Raw genomic sequence first — 21,940 nt, forward strand, 5'->3', positions numbered from 1 at the left:
CGTGAAGGCATTGCCAGCTGGACGAAATCCAGGCGGAAGTTCCGAAGACGCACGTTTACACTCTTAACGCTCATCATCCGCATCTTTCGATTCCTAAGATTTATGTAATTGCAAGTTTCAAGTTATGTTAAATTATGCAAAGCGTACGCGCGAGTAGACGAGAGGTTTGCCTGCCGATGCAGTCGCAGACACTTCAAAGTGTCGCGAACCCGGTTTCTCTTCCAATCCGTGACCCGAACACTTACGTCCCATTAATATAATTGAAAATTAGCATCTAATTAAAGCTGTTTCTTCACTGTCGCGGTTTTGCCTCTTTCCAAGAGTAATTTGTAACAAAAATGAAGTGTGTGTGTGTGTGTAAAGCGTCGCTGCATAATATTCATAGACTACGAAAATTATTGGCATGTGTATCATTACAGAGCTCAGTTTCTAGGCGTTTGATCGGTACAGAATTATTAATATTCAAAAGATGGATGCTTAGCTGTAAAATGATCGATGACGATTTTGGCCGAGATTTGTAAACAACGTTAAATCAAAATAGACGAACGGTTACAAACTTCTCGAGAATTCCGGATGTCGTGAAACCGCTTCATGCCAGGTCAGGATCAAGTGATTTTACTCCATTACTTTTACGTTATCCATGACTGCAGTTGGTGAAGAGATGATGAAATTACAATTCGCGGTCATTGTCCGAGTTACGCGTAGAGTTATACCGTGTTTCCGCAAAGGCGACAATACGGGTCGAGAAAAGACGATAAAAGTGGGATGGTGAGCTTTGTTTATCTGGGTTAATGCAATGTAGGTTCAATCGAGTCATGGAGTGCCCTTTTCTTTTCCAACCATCCTGACGAGCTCAACTTTTCTGAGCTAATGGATTGCGCACAATCAATTCGTAAAAGTGATCAAGTCCTGTTTCGATTTATCGCCCTTGCACTGTGCCAGCTAATGAATGACAAACGCTAATCAAACACTCCTTCGAAATGAAGCATTGCTTACGAGTGCCGACGACTGATGATCAGACTTGAAAGTCACTGATTTCGAGATATCGATGAAAGCCTTAACGATACTTGGTAAAATGCTTTCTGAACTCGTTTTGGCGTTAGGATTCCGCTTGGCTAGACCTGAATGGGCTGGGCAGGATTAGATTGCGGTATCCTGGATAGTGACAAAGCGATAACCGCGACCCAGTCTCGATGATATACGGAAAGCCTGTTTGTAGCGGAAATACCAGAATTGGCAAGACGTGGATGACACAGTCGCGAGTCTAGCACGCGCCTCGCGTTAGTGCAGACCGACGTTGAATGTTAACGCGGTTCTAAAAACGAGAGAAACGCAAATTTTTATTTATTTTTACCACGCGCCATCAGCGTCACCGAGGACAACGCCAACCACATCATTGCTAATCGAGAGAAAGGAAGATACGATCCAGGTAATAAGAGCGATCAACATTGCGGAAGAAACGTGTCACCTTCCATGTCGCAAATTTTGACAGGTGAAGAGTATTTCAATTCCAAATTTATCTACCTTCGCCAAGTCAGTTTCGCTAAATATGAACCACAATGTGAAGTAAAGGTCGTTCTACATACTTTCGAATAAAACAAATCTCAAGAAAATTGAATGATTGGTTGTCGGAACGTAAGTTCTCGAAATATATCCGCTTTTCAGCAATGCATTTCTATTCATTCCCTAAGGTGATCGTAAATTGTAAGATGTTTTATCTGCAAAACGACAGAGCGGTTAGAATTTTTTACTCTTTAGATAGTATAGGTTGAAAAGTTTTATACTGAATAACTTTACCAACAGTACCCATCAGAACTCATCGACTCGTTGACTCGAAGTGTTGACAATTGATAGAGAGATCGATCGATATTAGATAACCGTAAAAGGATTCTGAGTCGTTGCTATAGAACATTCTATAACTGTACGGCCTGTAGAAGGTGACGATTTCTATCGCGTTCCAATTAACCAAGTTACGAACTTTCGACCGTTTGTGTCAGATGATGATGACGCATGCTTGATCCCAACAAATCACCGATCAAAAATAATAAATAATGATACATTTTTTCGAATCGCATCGTGTACTGTGACATTGGTTCAGGCATTGTTAATCGACTGTTGAATTTTAGTATCCCAAACGGAAAAAGTGCCAACTGCCAAATCGGACAAGAGCTCGATGAAAGTCGGTCTTGGTATTGCGATTACTTATATATAATACAGCGCAGGGCATGAATTTTGGAAATTGGAACTGTCAGCCCAATTACCGACTATACATGACTGCAAAAGCACCGAGAGACTAAAAAGTGCTGGAATCGTTGCGTAGCTGCGGCTTTCACATGGCCCACATAGTAAAGACGCGAGCACTGCATCATTTTATGCGGAAAGTCGATTACGAGCGCACGCTTATTCCGTACATAAAGTTCGCTGGAGGAACGAACGATGAGATCAAAGTTTATGTCTGCCAAAACGACGCTACGTAAACAAAAGCTACCGATATAAATTAATTTTTTAATCTTTGACCTCAATTTTTAGAATTGTAAAACAAATTTGGTGATCAGTCAGGTGCTCAAGTACCTAGACGGTTGATTTTGTCTGTCAAATAATTTTGCAAACGGGCACGAATTGTACGTACCGTTAATTTATTTACATCCTCTTTTTCAGCGTAATGTGTGACTGACCGTTGAATGTATATGACGGCTATTGAGAGGAGTTGAATTGAATTATTCGATGCTGAGAATATCGTTGTGCTTAACAGAGTAGACGATAATAATTCTTCAGCTTCCTTAGACGTAAAAGCGAGCTAGACGTGAAGTGGAAAATTCGCTTCATGGTAGTTGTTTGAATAAATCTCGACCGGCAATGGTACAAATAATAAGGGTCGGCTAGTTTTTCTCTGATTCGTAATACGGTTTAACGACTTTTATCTTTATCCTGAAATAAGGTTAGGAATTGCTCGAGGAGTTGGAATCTTTTGTATACACGCGACAGAAATGGGCGACTGATTACGAGCAGTCCGTACTTGTGGATTATTGCCAGGATGTCGTAGATTTACGTCTTCACTCTTGCCTAGGTATCCTAAATACCCCGCAATAAGATCCTTGGAGCATGATATCCAGCCCTCGGGATGCTGACCAGAACTCGTTTGATTCTACGCCGCCGCCTCGGAGGTTCGCAACATAATTCTTTTGCCCTTGTCAATGAAAACTTGTAATATTCGACAGCAAAATGACTCGACCAGTTTTTTTCATCGAAATATTACACGGGCAATTTAACATCAGGTAAATTCGCCTATATTTATGCAATTCTGTATATATGGTATCAAAATCCGCCTGCATTTATGCAGTTCTGGGTACATGCTTCCAGAATTCGCCTGCATTTATGCAATTTTGGGTACATGCTGCGAAAATCCGCCTGCATTTATGCAATTCCGGATACATTTATTTAAAATCCGCGTGCGCTTATGCAATTTAGGGTATATTTCAGCGATCAGCATTTGATTAATGATCCACGATTAGAGAGAGTAATGATTTAGCCAATCATGAACAATGAGACAACCGACGATTGGTGAATTGTACCGTGAACTGCATAAATGCAGGCAGATTCAGTTAAACTGTAGTCCGATTTACATCATACTCGACGGATCTACCCCGTGTTGAATTGTCCGTGTAACATTTCCACGAAAGAATTCGGTAATAGGTTATCAAATACACGCATACGTATTTTAACTAAAATCGGTTACAAAATAGATGCGATGAAGATACACGCTGCTGCCGTGGCTGGCATTTTCCATCGTAACGTACGTATTGAACAAGTACACGTAACTAATGTGTATTGAACGACCTACAATAGCTAAATTTAATCCATGCTATAGCTCAAGGCAGACCATCTCCGAGCGAAACCAACGGTGCAGCGGTGAATCCGTCCGTATTGTACTTAAATCTCGTTACACGTCTAAAATCCGATTTGAAAATACAAAAAATGTCTGATCACGATCTCTCCTGTTACAGGGGCATGAATTGGATCGCCTTGGTATAACCGACGTCAAGGATCGAAGAAGGTAAGTTCAGGGATTCTCGGTATTACGCAGGTGGCTTTATTCTCGAAGGGACTGGAGTACTTCCTACGACGATATGCGTACCTTGTAAGTACCAGCAGCCATGAGACGTTGAACCGTACGACGCTGCGGGGGAAAGTTACCTAGAAAGAAAGGTGGCAGCGGGTTTCAGGTGCATGTATATACATACATATATACATACATGTATACAGATTTTTTCATCTACTTGCACGCAGCGTTACGGAGAATTAGGAAAGATAAAGTTGAAAATAAACTAACGATAGCAAACGTACCAAAAAAAAAAAAACATCAATAAAGAACACATCACCGCGAGGCTTGTGAAATGAAAGTGGAGCGTAGAGTTCTCCAACCTTCGCCCGCAATACAACTTGTAAGGATCAAGTGTATCGATCTCTGTTATACCTATCGGTAATCGATTCGTCTCGAATTATTGCCAGGCTTGAAATTCCGTAGAGCAATTTTAAGAATCTAACCTCCTGATCTTATCCATCTACCTTTTTCTAATTTTTGTTTTCAACTATCGAATTCAAAGCAATTGCGCAAGTAAACACTACGAAAATAACTCACTTGTTGTTAGAAAATAACGGCAGTTTTTTGTTTTTTAGATAAACAGAACACATGTGGCACTTAATGTACTTATTCAAGGTGTAGCTGGTGAGTAATGTTGAGTACGGAATTCCGCGAGGCAGTCATTTTTTCGACATTGTTGACCCGAGGCTTAATCTGCACTAGAGATCTCACGGTTTTCAGCGAGTCCAGATTCCAGAGTATAATAACATTATCCGAAACGGAATTGGGCGGTACCGCTGCATTCCTTTTCAACACCGGCATATTTTCATTCATCAAGTTCGCTTATACCATCAACAAATAGTGTCACGCTTTCCGCTCTAGTAATTCGATTACAGTTGCCGATTTGAGAATAACACCTTGGAATCAGTGCCAGGTGTGAAGCTACAACGAGAATGATTATTCATTCCAAATTTAAAATGGAAACTAAGTTCCGAATCCGAGAATACATCGAGAAGTTGCGTATTCTGGCAAACAAGTTAAAGTACGTAGTTATCGGAGGTCAAAGAACCAGGATGGACGAAACACTATCTAGGAAAATCAAGATTGATCGATTCGGTTTTGGTTGCGCAATATCACGCGGAATGCCGATGTTTGTATAATACGAATGAAATCGCGATTTACAATATGCAGAATGGATCGTACGGATCTACCTCATGTTTATTCTTTTTCACATCGATAGCAACAGCCATTTGCTCCACGGTGGGCGAGAAAGAAGCAAGTAAAAAAGTAAGGCGGCTTGCGAAGATGCGGAGGCGAACACGTTTCTCGACCAACTCATACGTATAGGTGTATAATACACTCTGACTACCGTGTGGGATGCAGGTAAGCTGCAGGCAAGCATTCATGGCGAACGGGTCACCGGCAACACTGTTACTCTACACAACCTCTGCAGTAGGCATGTTTAAAATCGTAGAATTTATTCGGCAAGACAAAATGAGAGTGAAAATTAAATACAGAGATATGAAGTGGCTACTATATTACAGGAGGTAGATGGCCCAAACATGAGAGAAACTGTCCTTCTCAGCAGGAATGTGAAATATTATAATTATTGGTCACGGAGAATCGGGGCGAAAGAAGAAAGTAACCTTCTATCTCCTTTCGTTATCTTCTGTCCTCGCTTTTGTCAATGGGTGAACTTGTTCAACAAGGGATTTTGCCAGAAAGTTTTAGTCTTTTGCGCGAATTGAGACAAATTATCAAATTATCTGCGCTATGTTCTCGCATACTTCATTTTTCATTCTTAATTCAAAGAAATCAGTTTCGTGATTTGTTTCGGATCCTTCCTACAGAAAACTCGTACATCAACCCCTGTGATTTAAAAGTCTAGTCTAGCGAAGTGGCTGAACACGTTTTTCAACGGCATAAAGCTATATTTCATAGGTCAATGAATTATATTAAAGACCGCGGTGGTAAAGAATTTTATGAAAGTTTGAAAGATGTGATAAATTTACCAGAACATCGTTCAGGCATGAACAACTTTTTGTCAAAATTTCAGCCAAATCAGTCAATTGGTTTGTTTGATACAAACATACAGGCGTGCGTTCATTTTAAAAAGATACTGGCAAACGATTTTTTAGGCGACAAAAATAACATGATTCCAATGCGATTTAACAATTAGACAAAGAAAAAAGAAACAAAGTAAACTAGTACGTTTTCCTGTATGTCGTGAGGAAAACTCGAGGTCTTCTATTAAAACCTGACAATGTATTGCTTCAAGTTCAATTTGAAAATTCCTAGGAATAATGATCGAGTCGATCTGTTGGCTTGCCGAGTTTTTCGACCACTTTTTCCCCTTCAAACGAAAAATGTTCCTACTTGTGAACGCGCGCTGCATCGATAAGAATTGACGGAACGTTGGTTAGAATCCTGGATCTATTAGAGGATCATCGTTTCCAACTAACCCAAAGACGTGAGGCAGACGATAGACGTGACATCCTCTGTTTAACACGCTTCACGATTGCATTCCATAACGAACTCGGTGTTTACGAGTCAAGAATAAACGTCACCTTCATGTTGCGTTCATCTAGTATACAGTACACATACACCTTATACCCAGGTTGCTATGGCGTAAACATTCTTGTTCCATGAATTGGCGTGTCATTCTTTTCTCATCGATTGCCGCTCAACACGAATCACCATTCACTCGACGATCACATACTTTTTTCTTTTTCTCAAACTACCATTGAGTTTCAAACTCATAAAACATCTCGACTGTTCACTTTCGCCTGCTATTTACTAGGTTTAACGAAACTGTTCGAAGACATCGAAGGCTTTCACTGTGAAAAATTATGGTGTTAAATCTGACCGAAATTGGTTGGTGTAAACTGTTGTGTAAAACAATTTCTTTTGATTGATTCGGAAATTTAATACCGGATAGCGTAAGATTGACACTAAATTATAGTCCATGAAAGTCTGCACACCACATTTTAGACACGTTCGTAAAACTGTGTGCCCATTGTATTTTTCGTCGAGTAAAAAATCGTCTCGAAAAAAAGTCGTGCATATATGTGTGTGCATATTGTAAGCAGAATTATTTTACTCCTTATTCCGGAAAAACGGCTTTATCGATTAACGATTGATGCGAGATGATCCATGAATCTTTGACCGATCTTGGTCAAATTTCAAATGAAAATTTTTTTAACTTACCAATAATTACTTCGAGTGACCTTAATCACAGAAAAATGCCCAAAAATTATTGTTATTCCTGCATAAAAAATTCTTACTACATCCGGTTGCATATATTTTGAATTCTGAACTAACGGCCAAATCGATTCGACCGAAATTTGGTAAGTTTTTCAACTATCCGATTGAGATACGAGTCATTCATTACAAAATAACAATAATTCACAGAATTTTTTCACGACTTCACCTAGAATTTTTATAGAACGACCTTTTATTCATAATTTATTATACTCACTGTTATTTATTAAGATACAATTCATAAGAAAACATATCACTCGATTATCGAAAATGTCCGTCATCTAGTTTTGCCTATTGCAAAAAAGTTAGCAATAACTTTTTTTTTAGTTTATTCGTACAGTTCTTACTTATACCGTTTGCCTTTATCTTCAATAAATAATTTCTCATAATCGATATAGCGCATTAAATGTCTGTGTATAATACGTGTATCCATATCGCATCGCGAATCGAGTTATTTGTAATTTCACCGCGATGCTTGCGAATAATATTACAATTATGCAACATAGCTTTAATGCACAGGCACTCGTTCACGAAAGCGTCGTTGGATTTCAAGCCACGCGTTGATGGCCGTCTCTTAACGGTACATATAAGAGATCCCGACGCCGCAGCCTCCTCGAGATTTATTTTATGAGAGGAAGAATGCCTGCCCGCAGTATCGCGCAATTTTTATGTCCCTCCGGCACGCGGCGCATCAACTTAAGATCCTAGACGATCGTGTCTTACGTAAATCCGTGCATGCATACCTTTACTGCATACCCACGCATTGGCCGAGGAACAATCGCATCTTATTCATTTTCACGACGATTTACACCGATAGATATTGCACGTGAACTATACTTTCGATGGTTAATTATATATAGATTTTACAGGGTGTGCGGCAGATCCGGAAAACCGGGAATTGTCGGAGAATTTTGTATATAATGAAAAGTCAGGCAATAAACAGGGAATTATGATGGACCATAGGGAAAAGAGCACATTATGTCACAAGGGAATAAAGTCGACTTATACATATATTTATAGGATGTATATAGATATAGGACTTTATAACGACTCAACTCTGGCCGCAGTATTGATTTGAAAATTGGGACTTTTGAATTGAGCTCATATATCCCGCTGATCAGGATTTACGGGAAATACGATCTCATATTTCCCGCAAATGCGTTTTAGGGAAAAATATGCCACTTTCGTCCCGCTTTTGAAGTCAAAAACGTTAACATTATGGTTGAGTTAGGAACAAAACGTTGTTTTTCGTAAATTGTTTTCAAACTTCAGCTATGCTTCATAATTTCGGTTAAGCTAACTTTTGGAAATGGCATTGTTCAATTTCTAATTGTTTATGTGAAACTAAGCAATACCGTGTGTTTTTTAGATTTAAATTTATATATTCAAGGTGCGTAACTTCTGGAGTTTCTTGTCATAAAAGCTACCCAACATTACCTAAGTTTCCTATGAAAAAGTCAGAGAATTTTGTATGAGTAAAATTGACAACACCCTGTTTTACCATTCTGTTTGAGAACGTGATCTATTATAGTAACTTCTAGAACTGTCGTTGTTACAGGTTTGTAATCGAAATTGTGGTTTGATGGACAGAGGAATGATTGTAGAAAGGATGGAACGGAAAGGGATCTGAAAGTCGAATTTTCAAAAACGTAAAAAACTGTTATATGTGGAAGATTAAAATGTAGAAGGTCGAACTATAGAAAAATCAAAACACAGAATCGTCGTATCGAATAAGAATAGTTGGTTTTCTGTACTTAGCTTTTCTAGATTTTAAAATTATCCGAGATAGATGTTCCCGTTTTTTAAAATTTCCATATTGTGACCCGTCTATTTCCTTATCTTTCTACATTATTTTCTACCACCCGAAATCCATGACGTAAAAAAACCGTTCTTTCGATTCAAAGAAATGTTACTTATTGATTGAGCGAAAAAGTTGTCCGAACAATAACTTGTATCGTCAAGGGGATTCGTATTTATTTTGTATCAATAAAATATTTATTTGCCATATTTGATCACCATATTTGGTCATATTTATCGACAGCAATCCCGACTTGAAAGAATCTTCAAGTTTCAACGTAATTGACAGTAAGGTTTCCCAGCAGATTTTAAATTATCATGTACTTGATTATATGATTATACCTCATCAGATCTTGACGATTATTTGAAAGAATGATTCCGAGATAATGCCTAACCATTGGAAACATTGAGAACTGGTTCTTGGCGATTTTGCAGCTGCTTGAATAGCTCTTGGTGGAAAGTTATTATAGCTCGATGAGAAAGATGCGACTTCTGTTTTACTCCTTCGCTCGGACTCGAGTCTGGTCGCTACTTTCGTTCACTTATCGGTCGCATTTTGCTTCGGCTGCAACGTCGACGACCGGTCTGTAGCACCGAATTGAATGCCGTTATGTGTATAGGAACCAGTTTTTCATATCTTTTTCTTTTCTTTTTTTCTTTTCTTCTTTCTCTCTTTCCCTCTCTCTCTCTCTCCAATATTACTTTTACACGTCTGCCGCAGCGAAAGAAGAATGAAAAACAAAAAAAAAAAAAAAAACATTACATCGCGACACAGCTCCGGAATAATTCATTCGGAAACCAATTGAAAGTTACCCGATAGATTATTACGAAAATGGAAGAAGATCATCGAAACGGATTCGAATTCGAGAACTGATGCAACAAGACTGGTCAAGCTTTTCGTTGAAAATAACGGTCGACCCACGTATAATATTATTTTATACGTTCAAAATAAGAGCAACAAGGATGACGGTAATAGCGGTAACAGATTATTATTATTGTTGTTGTTGTTATTATTAATATTATTATTACTATATGTTATTATTACACACTTGAGAAAAGATAGACTGGCGGAGATAACCGACGAATAGAATAAACTACGGTGGTAATTTTATGGCATTAAAGTAGAAAGAAGAATACAAATAAAAATGATAGACCGGCGCCAGACGGTGGCGATAAAAGTTTAACAACCCGAAGAGGAGTCAGGTGCTTACAGGGTCATTAGGCATTCGTTGTGTTTCAATCCCTCCGTCGTTCAATCACCGGTGTGATAAACTATGACGTTCGATTTGTATGACGATTTATAGAATAGATTTTTTGGCAGCCGGAAAAATTAAACATTGATAACGGATTGTGTGAAAGAAAAAAAAAAAAAGGAAATTGACGCTTGATCCACATACGTTTGGATAAGACAGTTTTCAATCAAATCGAATAATTGATTATAGTGACATGATAAGTCCCCAAAGTTAACCCACTTTTTCAGCCGTCTACTCGTATATAATACACACCCTTAAATTTATACTTTCTGTTCTCTCAAATAAAATTATACCCATAGCGTGAAAGTTATGGTGCGGTCTTTTATTCGATTGATCGAGGATCCTCAATTGACGGTCGTAAAGACGGCGTGAGGTGTTGAAAAATTTCGAGAGGCTATCGCGGGCTGACAATAACGAACAAATTCGCGACTTTCTATACCTCCGGGGTAAAAGAAAACGAAGCCAAAGAAAACACTCATTCTCTTCATGCCCTTGGACTACTTTCTTGAAATAATTAAACAGGTCTGAAAAAATATATTTTATTTCAGCTGCATGGGATGTTTTTGGTAAATTTTATGTTTTTGAGTCTGCTGAATCCAAAAATAACACCCATTTCCCTCCATCACGTACAGTTTTTTTTTTTTCTTTAAATACGTGTTTGCATAAAAAAAAAGATGACAATAACGAAAAAACCACCATTTCATTGCAAGGAACTAGACAGTATTTCTTAGAAATATTAAACAAACAATTTCTTCGTGAAATGTACTTAACATTCCGTGTTCATTCTTTTTGCCTATGAAGCCTTTTCTTCTTCTCTTTGATACTTCTCCGAACACGCTTATTTTCCTGAATTTTCTTCCCTTATTTCCCCTCCATTCCATTTATATTCTCTTTATATCTATTCTTGAGTCTCACTCTAATGCATATTAAATGAAAGTAAGAAATCACTTTTGCATAGGATTTTTAGAATCAAGAATAGGATAACAGATTTCAAGTTAAACGGGTGTCTCACTCTAAATGAAACTACAAACACGAGTTCAAGAAAAAACCTAACGTGATGGAATTATTTTTAGTATTCCTCCCGATTTCAGTGAGTAAAAATTTACAAGAAACAGTATAAAAAAAAAAAAACCTGTGCAGTTTATCGGTTGCAGACCTGGGTTATCTTCCGATCTAGACGGTTCTTCAACGGTCTTTGACACCACAGAAAGTTGGAATGATCGATTTTTCGCAATTAAAATGCCGCTGGTACATCTAGGTTTGTTAGATATTTATGTCGCAGCTGTGTGTAGTGTATTTTGATAAGGCTGTACTGGAATTTCATAAAAATCATTCACCATTAATTGCCCGTTGCATTGGCGCGTTTCGCTGCTCGAGGGCATAAACGATTAAAGCCTTGCATCTGGGTTGCACGAGATGCCAATTTCCGCAATGGTCTTTACATTCGATAATACACAGCCTGAATCTGTGAAAAAAGTGAACGAAAATTCTTCGTTCTACACTTGCGCAGTCGGTCAAAAATTGGATATTTTTTTAACGGCATATTTGAATCGCGTTACGTTATCAGAATGAAAGTATTAAAGTTGTTAAGTACAATTTTTCATCGTCTCGCACGTCATTATGAGCAGTTTGTTTCATGTCAGTGAAAGCAGCAGTCATACAGAAGTAACGCGTCTGAGTCCCGAGGCAATTCTCGACTTTTTCGCGACATAGCCGCTAGAGCCCGAGAATCGTAATATAGCGATACAAATATATGGGAAACAAATGTAAGAAATTTATATTCCTACATAACAACGATAGGATGTATCCAAAGTCAACGAATATCCGTTTGCCAAATATCAAATCGATCAGCCCACGCAATACCAAAAATAACTTGAAGCACATCGTGAAGAAAGTCTCGTTCCTGGCTAAGTTTCAATATATTTACTTTCTCTGTGAACGATGGCAGAAAATATTTCGCACGAAAACGTTTCAATCAATCGGATCCATTAAACTAAAAACATACAGACGACGGGACAAGCTGATGTACTTGATGCTTACATGAAACCTTTCGATTTCCACTTTAAATTTGACCGTCAAAGTTACTAGTTTAGTCATAAATTTTCGGAGCATTGGTTCAAACTTTCGCAACGCAATTTTTACAATACATCGTGGAATGATGGAAGGAAATTACGAAGTTCAAAGCTTTATTATATCTAAGTAATTGTAAGATTAAGTGCTCATCCGTTGAAAGGGCTGAAAATCGGCTATAAAATTCTTAACCGTATAGGTAAAAAGCCATGTCGATATTTGCAAGCAGACGGAAAAGCGAATGCGCAATAAGATTTCTTCAAAGAACTCACCTGACTCTGACCGACGCGATAAGATGCGGGATCAATGTCGACGGAAAGGAGCATGTCCTCAACTTCGCGGCGTTCATCGGCGACAGGACTTCCGGGACGAACGTGATTGTCGGTGGCGAGCAATCCGAAACGTCGATGAAACTCCCCAAGTGGCATGTGCTTCGGGAAACCAACTTTGTGTAACCTAATTGCCTCGATAATCTCACTTCCTCGAATCTGAAGGACAAGAAAATCGAAATTTCATTAACTTGACGATGGTATAAAGTAATGATCAAAAGGATGGCAAGTTAAATACATCAAGCAAAACTTGAATCTAATGAATGGGACATTAATACGGAATTGACTAGGTTTTAACATCACCGTTTAAAAATTTATTCACACTTTTTAGATGACGGCTGTAAAGTTTCTAAAGCACTCGATTTATTAAAAAAAAATTTCCTTCGTTAAATCTCTTTCGCGTGGTAAATTAACAAAAAAAAAAAGGCGGTAATTTCAGGGTTTAAAAATTCATAACTCGAAAGTGACTGCATGAAAAGATTTCTTTCAAAATAAATTCGGGGTCTTAGAGATGAAAGGTTCCACCGAATTAGAAAAGGTGAGGTCAAAATCTGATAGATTTGACATGGAGTGCCCCAAATTTAAAATACACTCGACACTATTTATGACAGTTCACTTGAAGCACGGAAAAAGTAATTCTATTTTCAGACTTCGGATTTATTACTTGAGATCGAAGTAGCGGGACGTTAATGATGCTGTCTTCTCCTTGGTTTGATCTCACGGAAAGAAGACTCTTGTTGTCGGTACATCCTGCGTTGTGTTGCGGAAGTAAGCAGTGAACAAATTTGACACGTGTTCGTCTTAGAGTTTCGATGAGTCCATCCTGAAAGTAAAACCGGAATAACTGTAGTAATATTGATATAATTTATTGAACTCAGGTCAGGTCAAGAATCAAAGATGAACTATGTTTCGGGCTTTGGAAAACCTTGAGCATAATGTTTTATTACGTGCCCGAAGTAAATTCAAGCAATTCACAACATACAAGTCTTTTCGGTAAAACTTTTTCCTCAATTGAATCATCAATTCGTACTAATTTTGCGGAAAACTGTGAAAAAAGTTTTGGTAAAACGAGTAACTTGATATAAGCTCTTTTATGCTTTCGTGCAAATGTACGTTCGGAATTTTAAGCACATGTTTTATTACCGATTTTTACTGTCGAAGAAGGTTAAAAACGCGATTATTTTCGTGTTAACCATTTGCGACACAGCATCTGATATATGAGACAGTTATTCAAAAATTAAATTCAATTTTTAGGATATCGCTGTCATTTTTTATTTATTTTTTTTGCATAACTGGACTTCTAAGATGTCAATGTTGATGTTTTAAGAGGGTTTATGATGATTTTGCGAATATAGTGAGCGCTATAAATAATGAAAGTGTTGAAAATTTCTTTTTTCACAGACTAAATGTTATTGTGGGAACATTGCGGAGACTAGAAAAGTGGGACTTGGTAGTCTTGGGTTTTTGGGCTCGGTAAAAACGAATCCGACGTCAAAATTTCAAAATTCAATATGGCGGATCCAATATGGCGGACTGAAAATATAAAAGTTCATCCGATTCGCTTGAAATTCGTTACTCGAGGGGGTTTCGGATTCGCTGAAAACGAATTTTCCATCCATTCCGATCACTTTCTCATTTTCGGTCCCCCATTTTGAATTTTGAAAATTTCTCACATCTGAACCCATTATTCAAATCAGCACCCTCGAGAACCCTTATGTACCCCAGTTTCAAGGAATTTGACCGTAAAAAAAAAAAAAAAAAAAAAAAAAAAAAACGACTGCTTCAGAGTGTTAAACTCAATTTATCGATAATAATGGAACAGGTGTACCGTCACCTGGGAAAACTTACCACGGTGAATTTGACTTGGAGACAAACGTTCTTTCGCTTGACCGCAGTGAATGTCCTTCGGATGCTCGAAGCTCGCCTCAAGGTCTGCGAACCTTCGAGTCCGTGTACCGAACCGCTCAAAGCACCCGAGACGCCGGCACCGCGAGCACAAACGAACAGCCTGTTCACATCCTCTCTGCAATCGGCAAAGTGCGATGATATTAATGAAAAAGGGTTTGCCGATAGAACGACGAAATTTAAAGAAATTTCGAAAAGTACGGCGCTTCACCTCTGGCTCTCTTGGAGAACGCTGATGGCGCTTCTAGCCACCGGATTTTCACGAGTAGCTCGCAGCCAACCAGTTGCCGTATAAAGCACTGGATTGGTGCCCTGCAGATGATGAAGAACAAACTGATTATTGCCCGGTGCTTTTCTCAACAGCATTTGATGATCTGTAAGCAGAGATTTGGACGAATATTTGAGATCACCAGGTACATTGGGTGGATGAAACTTTAATTGAGCTACCTCTGTCTCCGTAGTGAGAGAAGAATCTGTCCAGAAATGCTTCGTCGCTGCCTCCCGGGCACGATGCTTCCTCGTCCAAGAGCCATAATAAGCCCCGACGTTCCGTCTGACGATTGCTACTGAGATCACTTTGACTAGCTCTCAACATGGCCGCACCTTGCGAACCGCGATCCAAAAGCGAAACTAAAGCCTGCGGCGAACCGACGCCCCCGAATCCATAATCATCCTCGTGGTCTATGTCGATGCCCTCCTGAGCGTATCTGATTGTCAGGTTAAATTAAACGTTAGATGAAAAACTCGAAACACAACGCGTCTCTTTCATGTTAGACACAACGCTCAAGGAGGTTAGTTAGCTTTGATAGCCATACAACAGGCGTTTTTAAAACATTACTTCTGAAGTTATGAATAACGATAGACACTTGATTTTTTTAAACTAGAATTGGCCATTTATCAACTTTATTTACGTTTGAGAAAAGGTCGTTCAGCTTGAGTAACCAACAAGTTATTATCAATGACGTGGAGCGTTGCGAGCGGAAATCAAGTGTCTATTGTTATTCGTGACTTCAGAGATAACGTTTCAAAAACGGCCTGTTTTATGGCTCTCAAGAGTAACTAATCCCCTGAAAGGCTTCGCACGAGTAGATGGCTGAGAAAGTGGTTTATTTTCAAAATTTATACTTCGACACAATTAATTATTCAATTCGATTGGGGTTGGTTTTATTTAAAAGTACGTAGATCAAGCTTTACTTGCATGTTTTTTTCACTAAATTTAATTAATAGAAAGCAACTTGCTCAGCAACAACGTCGACCATTTCACTTAGAGACACGTTTTATGGGATCCATGATGACTCGGAAATGAGTCATGCAATTCACTCGGAATTTGAAAACAATACTTCGGATAGTTCATTTTTTTTTTTTCTCACTATACCATTTTCTTGCTTCTAATAACAACCGCTTGAAGTTGAGATGCAATTTTTCGTCCAAAATTGATGCTGAATTGAAAAAAATCCAAAAATGATGCTGAATCCGCATACTTCTGAATACAACAAATCCCAATCGAATTGAATAATTGGTTACCGAGTTATAATTTTCCAACAAAAACCACCCACTGTTCAGCTGTTTCTCTCGTAAAGAGTCTCTTAAATATAAAGTTATACATGGTACAAGAAATTATCGCACTATCAATAGAAAATTGAGTAGAGCACTCCCATCAAGAGTGGTAATCTGTGTCAAATTCATAATTGCCTGTCACCTGTCTTTCGGAGCAACAAGAGTGGAATGATGGAAGAGGAGCTGAAGTCTTTCCTGCAGATAATTATGACACAAGTCTTCAAATGTCGCTCCTGTCTGACGGCCGCACGACGCTGGATTTTGAAAACCAGGCGCGTCGCAGAGCAGCAGTGATGAAACAGTGTGTACAGGCGCTGATATCGATCTGAAAATTGATAAATGATCATCAAATGATTTTCCTTCCGAGGCACAACATTTCGACCGAAGAAAAAGAATTTCTCACCTGTTGATCAGCGCGGCGACGCAGTGGAACACCTCGGAATACAACCCAACCAGCAATCCTTCCAGGGCCTCCAGACCCGTGATGTCCTTGCTATGTTCAGGACTCGGTGTTTTCATGGTTGTCCTCGAGTTGTTCGGCGTGCCACCACCACTGTTGGAAGAGAATACGATTCTGCTCAATTCCTCGACTGAAGTTCCGAGCAGGGTGGCAGCCCTTTCGGCACATTCGACCCTCCCGAATTGCCAGCGACTCTGAGAGCTTGTTCCAGTCTTAACGGCACCTGCACAACTCAAGTGGTAAATTCCAGCCAGGACAAGCCATATGACTTTTTCCTCCGTCTCCGATACTCCGAGTATTTTGAAGGCGGCTACTATCCGGTTGAATTCAACCATTGCGCGTTGCTTGTCTTCGTGCTTTTGAAGAGGCGTTATAAACGGATTATTTTCGGCCACGAGATTCGTCAGGTGAAGCTCCTTCCGCAACGGGCCTTCCGCACCAGCTAAAAGCCTGTACACTGCGTGAAATGTCGGATCTCCGTCGGCGCGACGTCCGATTCTCGACTTTTCCAGAAGCAGAACCTGAAAATAATTGTTTTTGGGTTATCAATTTACCAATAGTAACACATGCTCAGGAGACACTTGGAATGAAGTCAAAATTGAAATCTCTTCTTGTCTGGGAGAAGTTGCAATTTGGTTAGCCAGTAATGCACTCTCATTGAACATTAATAAAACAGTTTTCGTGACTTTTGATGTATAGGTATAAAGTTAGTGTCCATAATAACATCGAAATCAAGATGAATAATATATTTCTAAATGGAACAGTATCCTGTAAATATTTAGGAATAATTATAGATTGCCATCTGAGATGGGAATGACTTATAAATTTTGTAAGCTAATAAGGATGCTAGATCGAAAAACTATGTTAACCATTTATTATGCTTTATTCCATAGTGCAGCTTTATGTGGGATAGCTACTGTTAAAAAAGAAATTTATCATAGGAATAGTTTTACAACAGCGACGGTCTAGTTCAAAAAACTTTATAATGATCTGAAATCATTGAACTTCAGGGAAAATAGTATAAAAGAGAAACTGGGAAATTGGTTTATTGATATAAGGAAATACTATAATTTTTTTAAATATTATTTAGCCATCTATTTTGGTAAAAAAAAAATTTCTACGCCCAACCTACACACAGGTGTTTAATCACCTCCATAGGATATAATAATCGAATATTCCTCATATTCAACATTGTATTATCTGGCTTTAAATAAATAAATAATACACTTCTATACCGGAAAATGTGCATTTACATTAATTTTCTTCACTTACTTGTAAGGATGAGGATGCGATTTGGCCAGACTGATCGAAATCCAAGCTGAACAGTTGAGTGAACCTTGTCGCATTTGAGTTCATGTGAGTCCTGCTGTTGCCAAATGCTTCGAGTACGGTGAAAACCGCGTTGAGCTTTTCAATGGTCAAAATCTGAAAGGAAATTGCATAAATCAGTCGTGGGACTAATTGATCCGTAGACTCCCGTAATTGCTAAAAGTAGCCTTTCTCAATCCAGCATCGCTAGTGAAATGTAAGTAATAAAAGCATCGGATATTCTGACCGAATTGTACGAGTTTCTATCAACTAGTGATGAAATATACCGTAACTCAAATGATATACTGTCCAGTAGGATTAAGCATACGATCTCTGTAGCCCATAACCGACATCTCGTCTAGTAGGTTATGCATAAATCATCCGTTCGCACGTATCATTCACTCTCAAAATTCATGAGCATAAAACGGGTGTATCTGTCAGCTAGATAAATGAATTCTGACCTTATTTACAGTTCCCGCGGCCAAGACGAGGTAGTGTAAGGCGTGCTTGAAATTTGTGGTTTTTCCAGCACCGCTACGACCGAGCAAGACAAGGGAATGATCTCTTCGAGTCGCCAACATCCCTCTGTAAGCTGACTGCGCCATGGCGTAAATGTGTGGAGGCATGTCTTCGCTTTTGCATCCTCTGAACATGTGGACGACCTGCAGCGTAAGGAAAAAGAGTAAAAAATCATTTAAGCGCACGGTTTGGTCATTCGTATTACAATTGTTGCTGTTGTTTCCTGTGGACGTTATCGTTCCAAGTACAAGTCATTCCTTTGAAACCATTCGCGATCCAAGGTCGCGGGAAAAAGTAAATCATATTAAAACTCAGGCTCACCTTCTCAGAATAAATAGCCAGAGGTGCGACTGGATTGATTACGATCATGCTCTCGCCAGCATAAGTGTGAATCAAATTGCTTGCGTATCTTTGTCTGAGGGTATGCAGCACCGATGATTCGTTCAAAAATCGCAGCTGCGATAATTCTTCAGCCTTGTTAAACTGCGGTGGATTTGCCTGCAGGGAATAGAAACGATACATTTTATTTCATAGTCGATTTAACCGACTCTTTCAGTACTAGATTCCGTTTTTCATGCTTTTAACAACTCATCCGATTGTTATAAAGCACAGACGTGACACGCATCGATCGTGATGTTCGCTCACTCACGAAGCACAATACAAGCAAAAGAAATACTGTAATTCAATTATGCATGAAGTACTGATTGTGTTAGCGAGACACTCTAATTTGTTCGAAGCGACGATGTTTAATTCAATCTTTCTATCATACATGTTACAGAACCAATCCCAGCGTAAAACGTGTCTACGTTACAAACCCTGACGCGAATCCAGTACGTCATTTTCAGTAACACTAACAACAGTCGTCAACTTTATAAAATATAATTTATTAAGTCAAGAGGAATTAAATTGGTCGCACAGCTATCTTGGCCCAACTCGGCAACTATTGTGTTGACTGATTCTCAAACGCTGAGGAGGGCAAACTGACACGGACAATAATATTATCGATACTTCGCGGCCGACGAATACAGTGATAAATTTACTGTACGTAAAATCTGAACCCTTCGAAATGGAACGAATCTCAGACAAGGTTGGTAAAATAGATCATATAATCCATTCACAATGGTGTTGACTAAATCAGAAGTACAAAAGTTAGTCATATTGTCCGAAGCTGCCAACCATTCACCTTTTCAACATCTTCTTCGTCAACCAGGACCTCATCGCCGGAAGGAAGAAGACGTACGCGAAGTTTTCCAGTGTCGGGATCCGCGATGCCGCATCTCGTTGCTGCGGAAAAACCGCTCCGGTGCAGAAGCCAAACTCTTTCCGCAGCCAGCCATGCTTGTTCCTGAGCCAAATGTTCCTCTGATCGTGCCTGTGAAATGAAAATACACATATTTATCAGTATAACAAATAAATACTTATTCTACTTGTTCTTCATTAGTCAGGGAATCGCAAAATGTGAAGAAGTAAAAAAATTACTGTAGAGTCGTTTTGTTCTATTCTTCGCAAGTAGGCGATACCATTCAAATTGCAAACAGAGGTGATCATTTTTGTTGTTCAATGACATTCGTACCATTTCACTGTTTTCGGAGCTTTTTTCGAAGTATTCCCGGATGGATTTGCCATACCTCCGAGATTTAGGGGGAAACGCAAAACCGACGATATGCAAAAAAACGTAGAGACAAAGAGCAACAAGGAAGAGCATTTTCAACCGAGTTCATCACCGCGCGAGTTCACGTATGAGATTGTGCCGTTGGTTCGATCGCTCGTGTCCCATAGGAGTGCAAGGTGGGTTGGGTATTTGCTACGTTTCATGGGTGTTAATCTTCACACTGCGTCTTCCTCATCCTCGAACGCGCCCGGCATCGAAAGTGTGACTTATGGAAATCATCAGCCCGACTTACGGTAACAAAAAAGTCAGCAGTCATGTCTTTTACTGTCACAGTGAATACCCACGCGACACAATGCGTGATACAATCAGCCCGCGATGTCATAAAGACGACTCAGCTAGGATTAGAAATAGTTGCAATGGTATCATTCTCACGAATCTTGAAGTTTCTAACGGTCCTGCAACTTTTCTAAACTTTTCGACGACTAGATTTACTTTGTATGCATCCGGGGGTGTCTCACAGTTACAGTACAAAACAAAAAAAAACGTCGACCCTGTTCCAAAATCCCATACGAATGGACTTGACATCTCACAGGATCTGACTTACCTGACCATGGTTTAAAAACCTGATAAGGCACTGCCATAGGACTGGGTTGTTGAAAAATACTTGTACAGAAACAGTACCGTTAATTTTTGGAATCCTGGAAACCTGCTACTTAGGAGCGGTTCACTTCAAAGGGATACTTGACCGATGGTAACCTCAGTCTATGAACAGTGGCTCTTCGTGCATAGACATGAAAACACTCGACATCTCTTATATATAGGCGTATGCACACACACGTGGTACAGCCCAGGCTCTGCTCCAGTATATGTTCATCAACGTCGGTTATGTTTATTTCCTCAGACTATGCGCATCTCGAGTAGGCAGCGCGATGCATGTAGCTCAGTGAACCTTATTCTCATTGAAAACGGCGCAGCCCTAATTATAACGCTACTCGCTTTGCCGCAAGTCATGCAGACCATATGAGTTGCACGTGTTGGCTGAGATCTGGCTGTGGCAAGGGAGGAGTCTGTTCCAGTGGTTAGAATATTGATTGAAAACAGGGAAGACGTGTGAACAGGAAGTTGGTATTACTAGCAAATGATTACACTGGTCAACAATGGTTTTGTTGCCCTTGATATTTGAGTTGTCTCAGGAAGGTTTGATGTCAACGACCCTAGAAGAAAGCGTAGTTTTTCAAAACTGACCCTTGTTATTTATTTTATCGACATTTTCACATATTACTCTAAAAAGCGATATTTAGATGAAAAATTCGATTCTTTTTAAAAATATCTTAAGTTTATCAAAAAAATACCATCAATGACTTTAGTTATACTTAATTTATTCAGACAAAAGTGAAAGAAATATAGAAAATATAGTAATTCTCAGAAAGTTCTCTAATGAAGGTTTTCCTTTATAAGGTTTATGGGAACTATGCCTTTGTAGAGTCCAGCAGTAACCTGCCATCATGTGACAATCCCACCGACCCTGATATCGTTCCTCCATCACTCTCAAATCCTGGTGAAAGCGTTAGCATCTACCTTCCGTCTTTGTTTGCAAAATGTTAGAACCCCCCACCCCTTACAATGCTATAATAACATAAAAACTAGAGCCAATCTAATATAATCATGATTTAATTAGTAAATTCTACGGTTTCAAACACCAAAAATTCACGGAAAAAATCAGGGCAATAAACAACGTGTTTTTTTTTTTTTTTACCTCTATTATAGTTGTATTGTTATTGAGAGCTA

General features: G+C 39.1%; 1 protein-coding gene and 1 long non-coding RNA gene across 4 annotated transcripts in view; one reads left to right on the forward strand and one right to left on the reverse strand.

Annotated features, from left to right (window-relative positions):
* Positions 1–21,940, forward strand: part of LOC124296964 (uncharacterized) — a 181,690-nt gene that overhangs the window by 49,926 nt on the left and 109,824 nt on the right. The window lies entirely within an intron of this gene.
* Positions 1–21,940, reverse strand: part of LOC124296951 (unconventional myosin-XVIIIa) — an 84,560-nt gene that overhangs the window by 23,682 nt on the left and 38,938 nt on the right. For 2 of the 3 annotated variants that reach the window (XM_046747430.1, XM_046747431.1), the window contains 11 exons: positions 19,724–19,912; positions 18,862–19,038; positions 18,483–18,683; positions 17,986–18,138; positions 16,657–17,234; positions 16,396–16,578; positions 15,144–15,403; positions 14,908–15,070; positions 14,640–14,814; positions 13,456–13,614; positions 12,735–12,950 (listed from right to left, as the gene is read on the reverse strand). In XM_046747430.1, the coding sequence (XP_046603386.1) occupies positions 12,735–12,950; positions 13,456–13,614; positions 14,640–14,814; positions 14,908–15,070; positions 15,144–15,403; positions 16,396–16,578; positions 16,657–17,234; positions 17,986–18,138; positions 18,483–18,683; positions 18,862–19,038; positions 19,724–19,912 (2,454 nt within the window). Of the gene's footprint in view, positions 1–12,734; positions 12,951–13,455; positions 13,615–14,639; positions 14,815–14,907; positions 15,071–15,143; positions 15,404–16,395; positions 16,579–16,656; positions 17,235–17,985; positions 18,139–18,482; positions 18,684–18,861; positions 19,039–19,355; positions 19,477–19,723; positions 19,913–21,940 lie in introns of those variants that run through there. The other variant, XM_046747434.1, reaches the window with a different exon arrangement.

Source organism: Neodiprion virginianus, chromosome 2 (assembly GCF_021901495.1).
Source record: "Neodiprion virginianus isolate iyNeoVirg1 chromosome 2, iyNeoVirg1.1, whole genome shotgun sequence".
In the NCBI taxonomy this organism is placed as follows: Eukaryota; Metazoa; Arthropoda; class Insecta; order Hymenoptera; family Diprionidae; genus Neodiprion; species Neodiprion virginianus.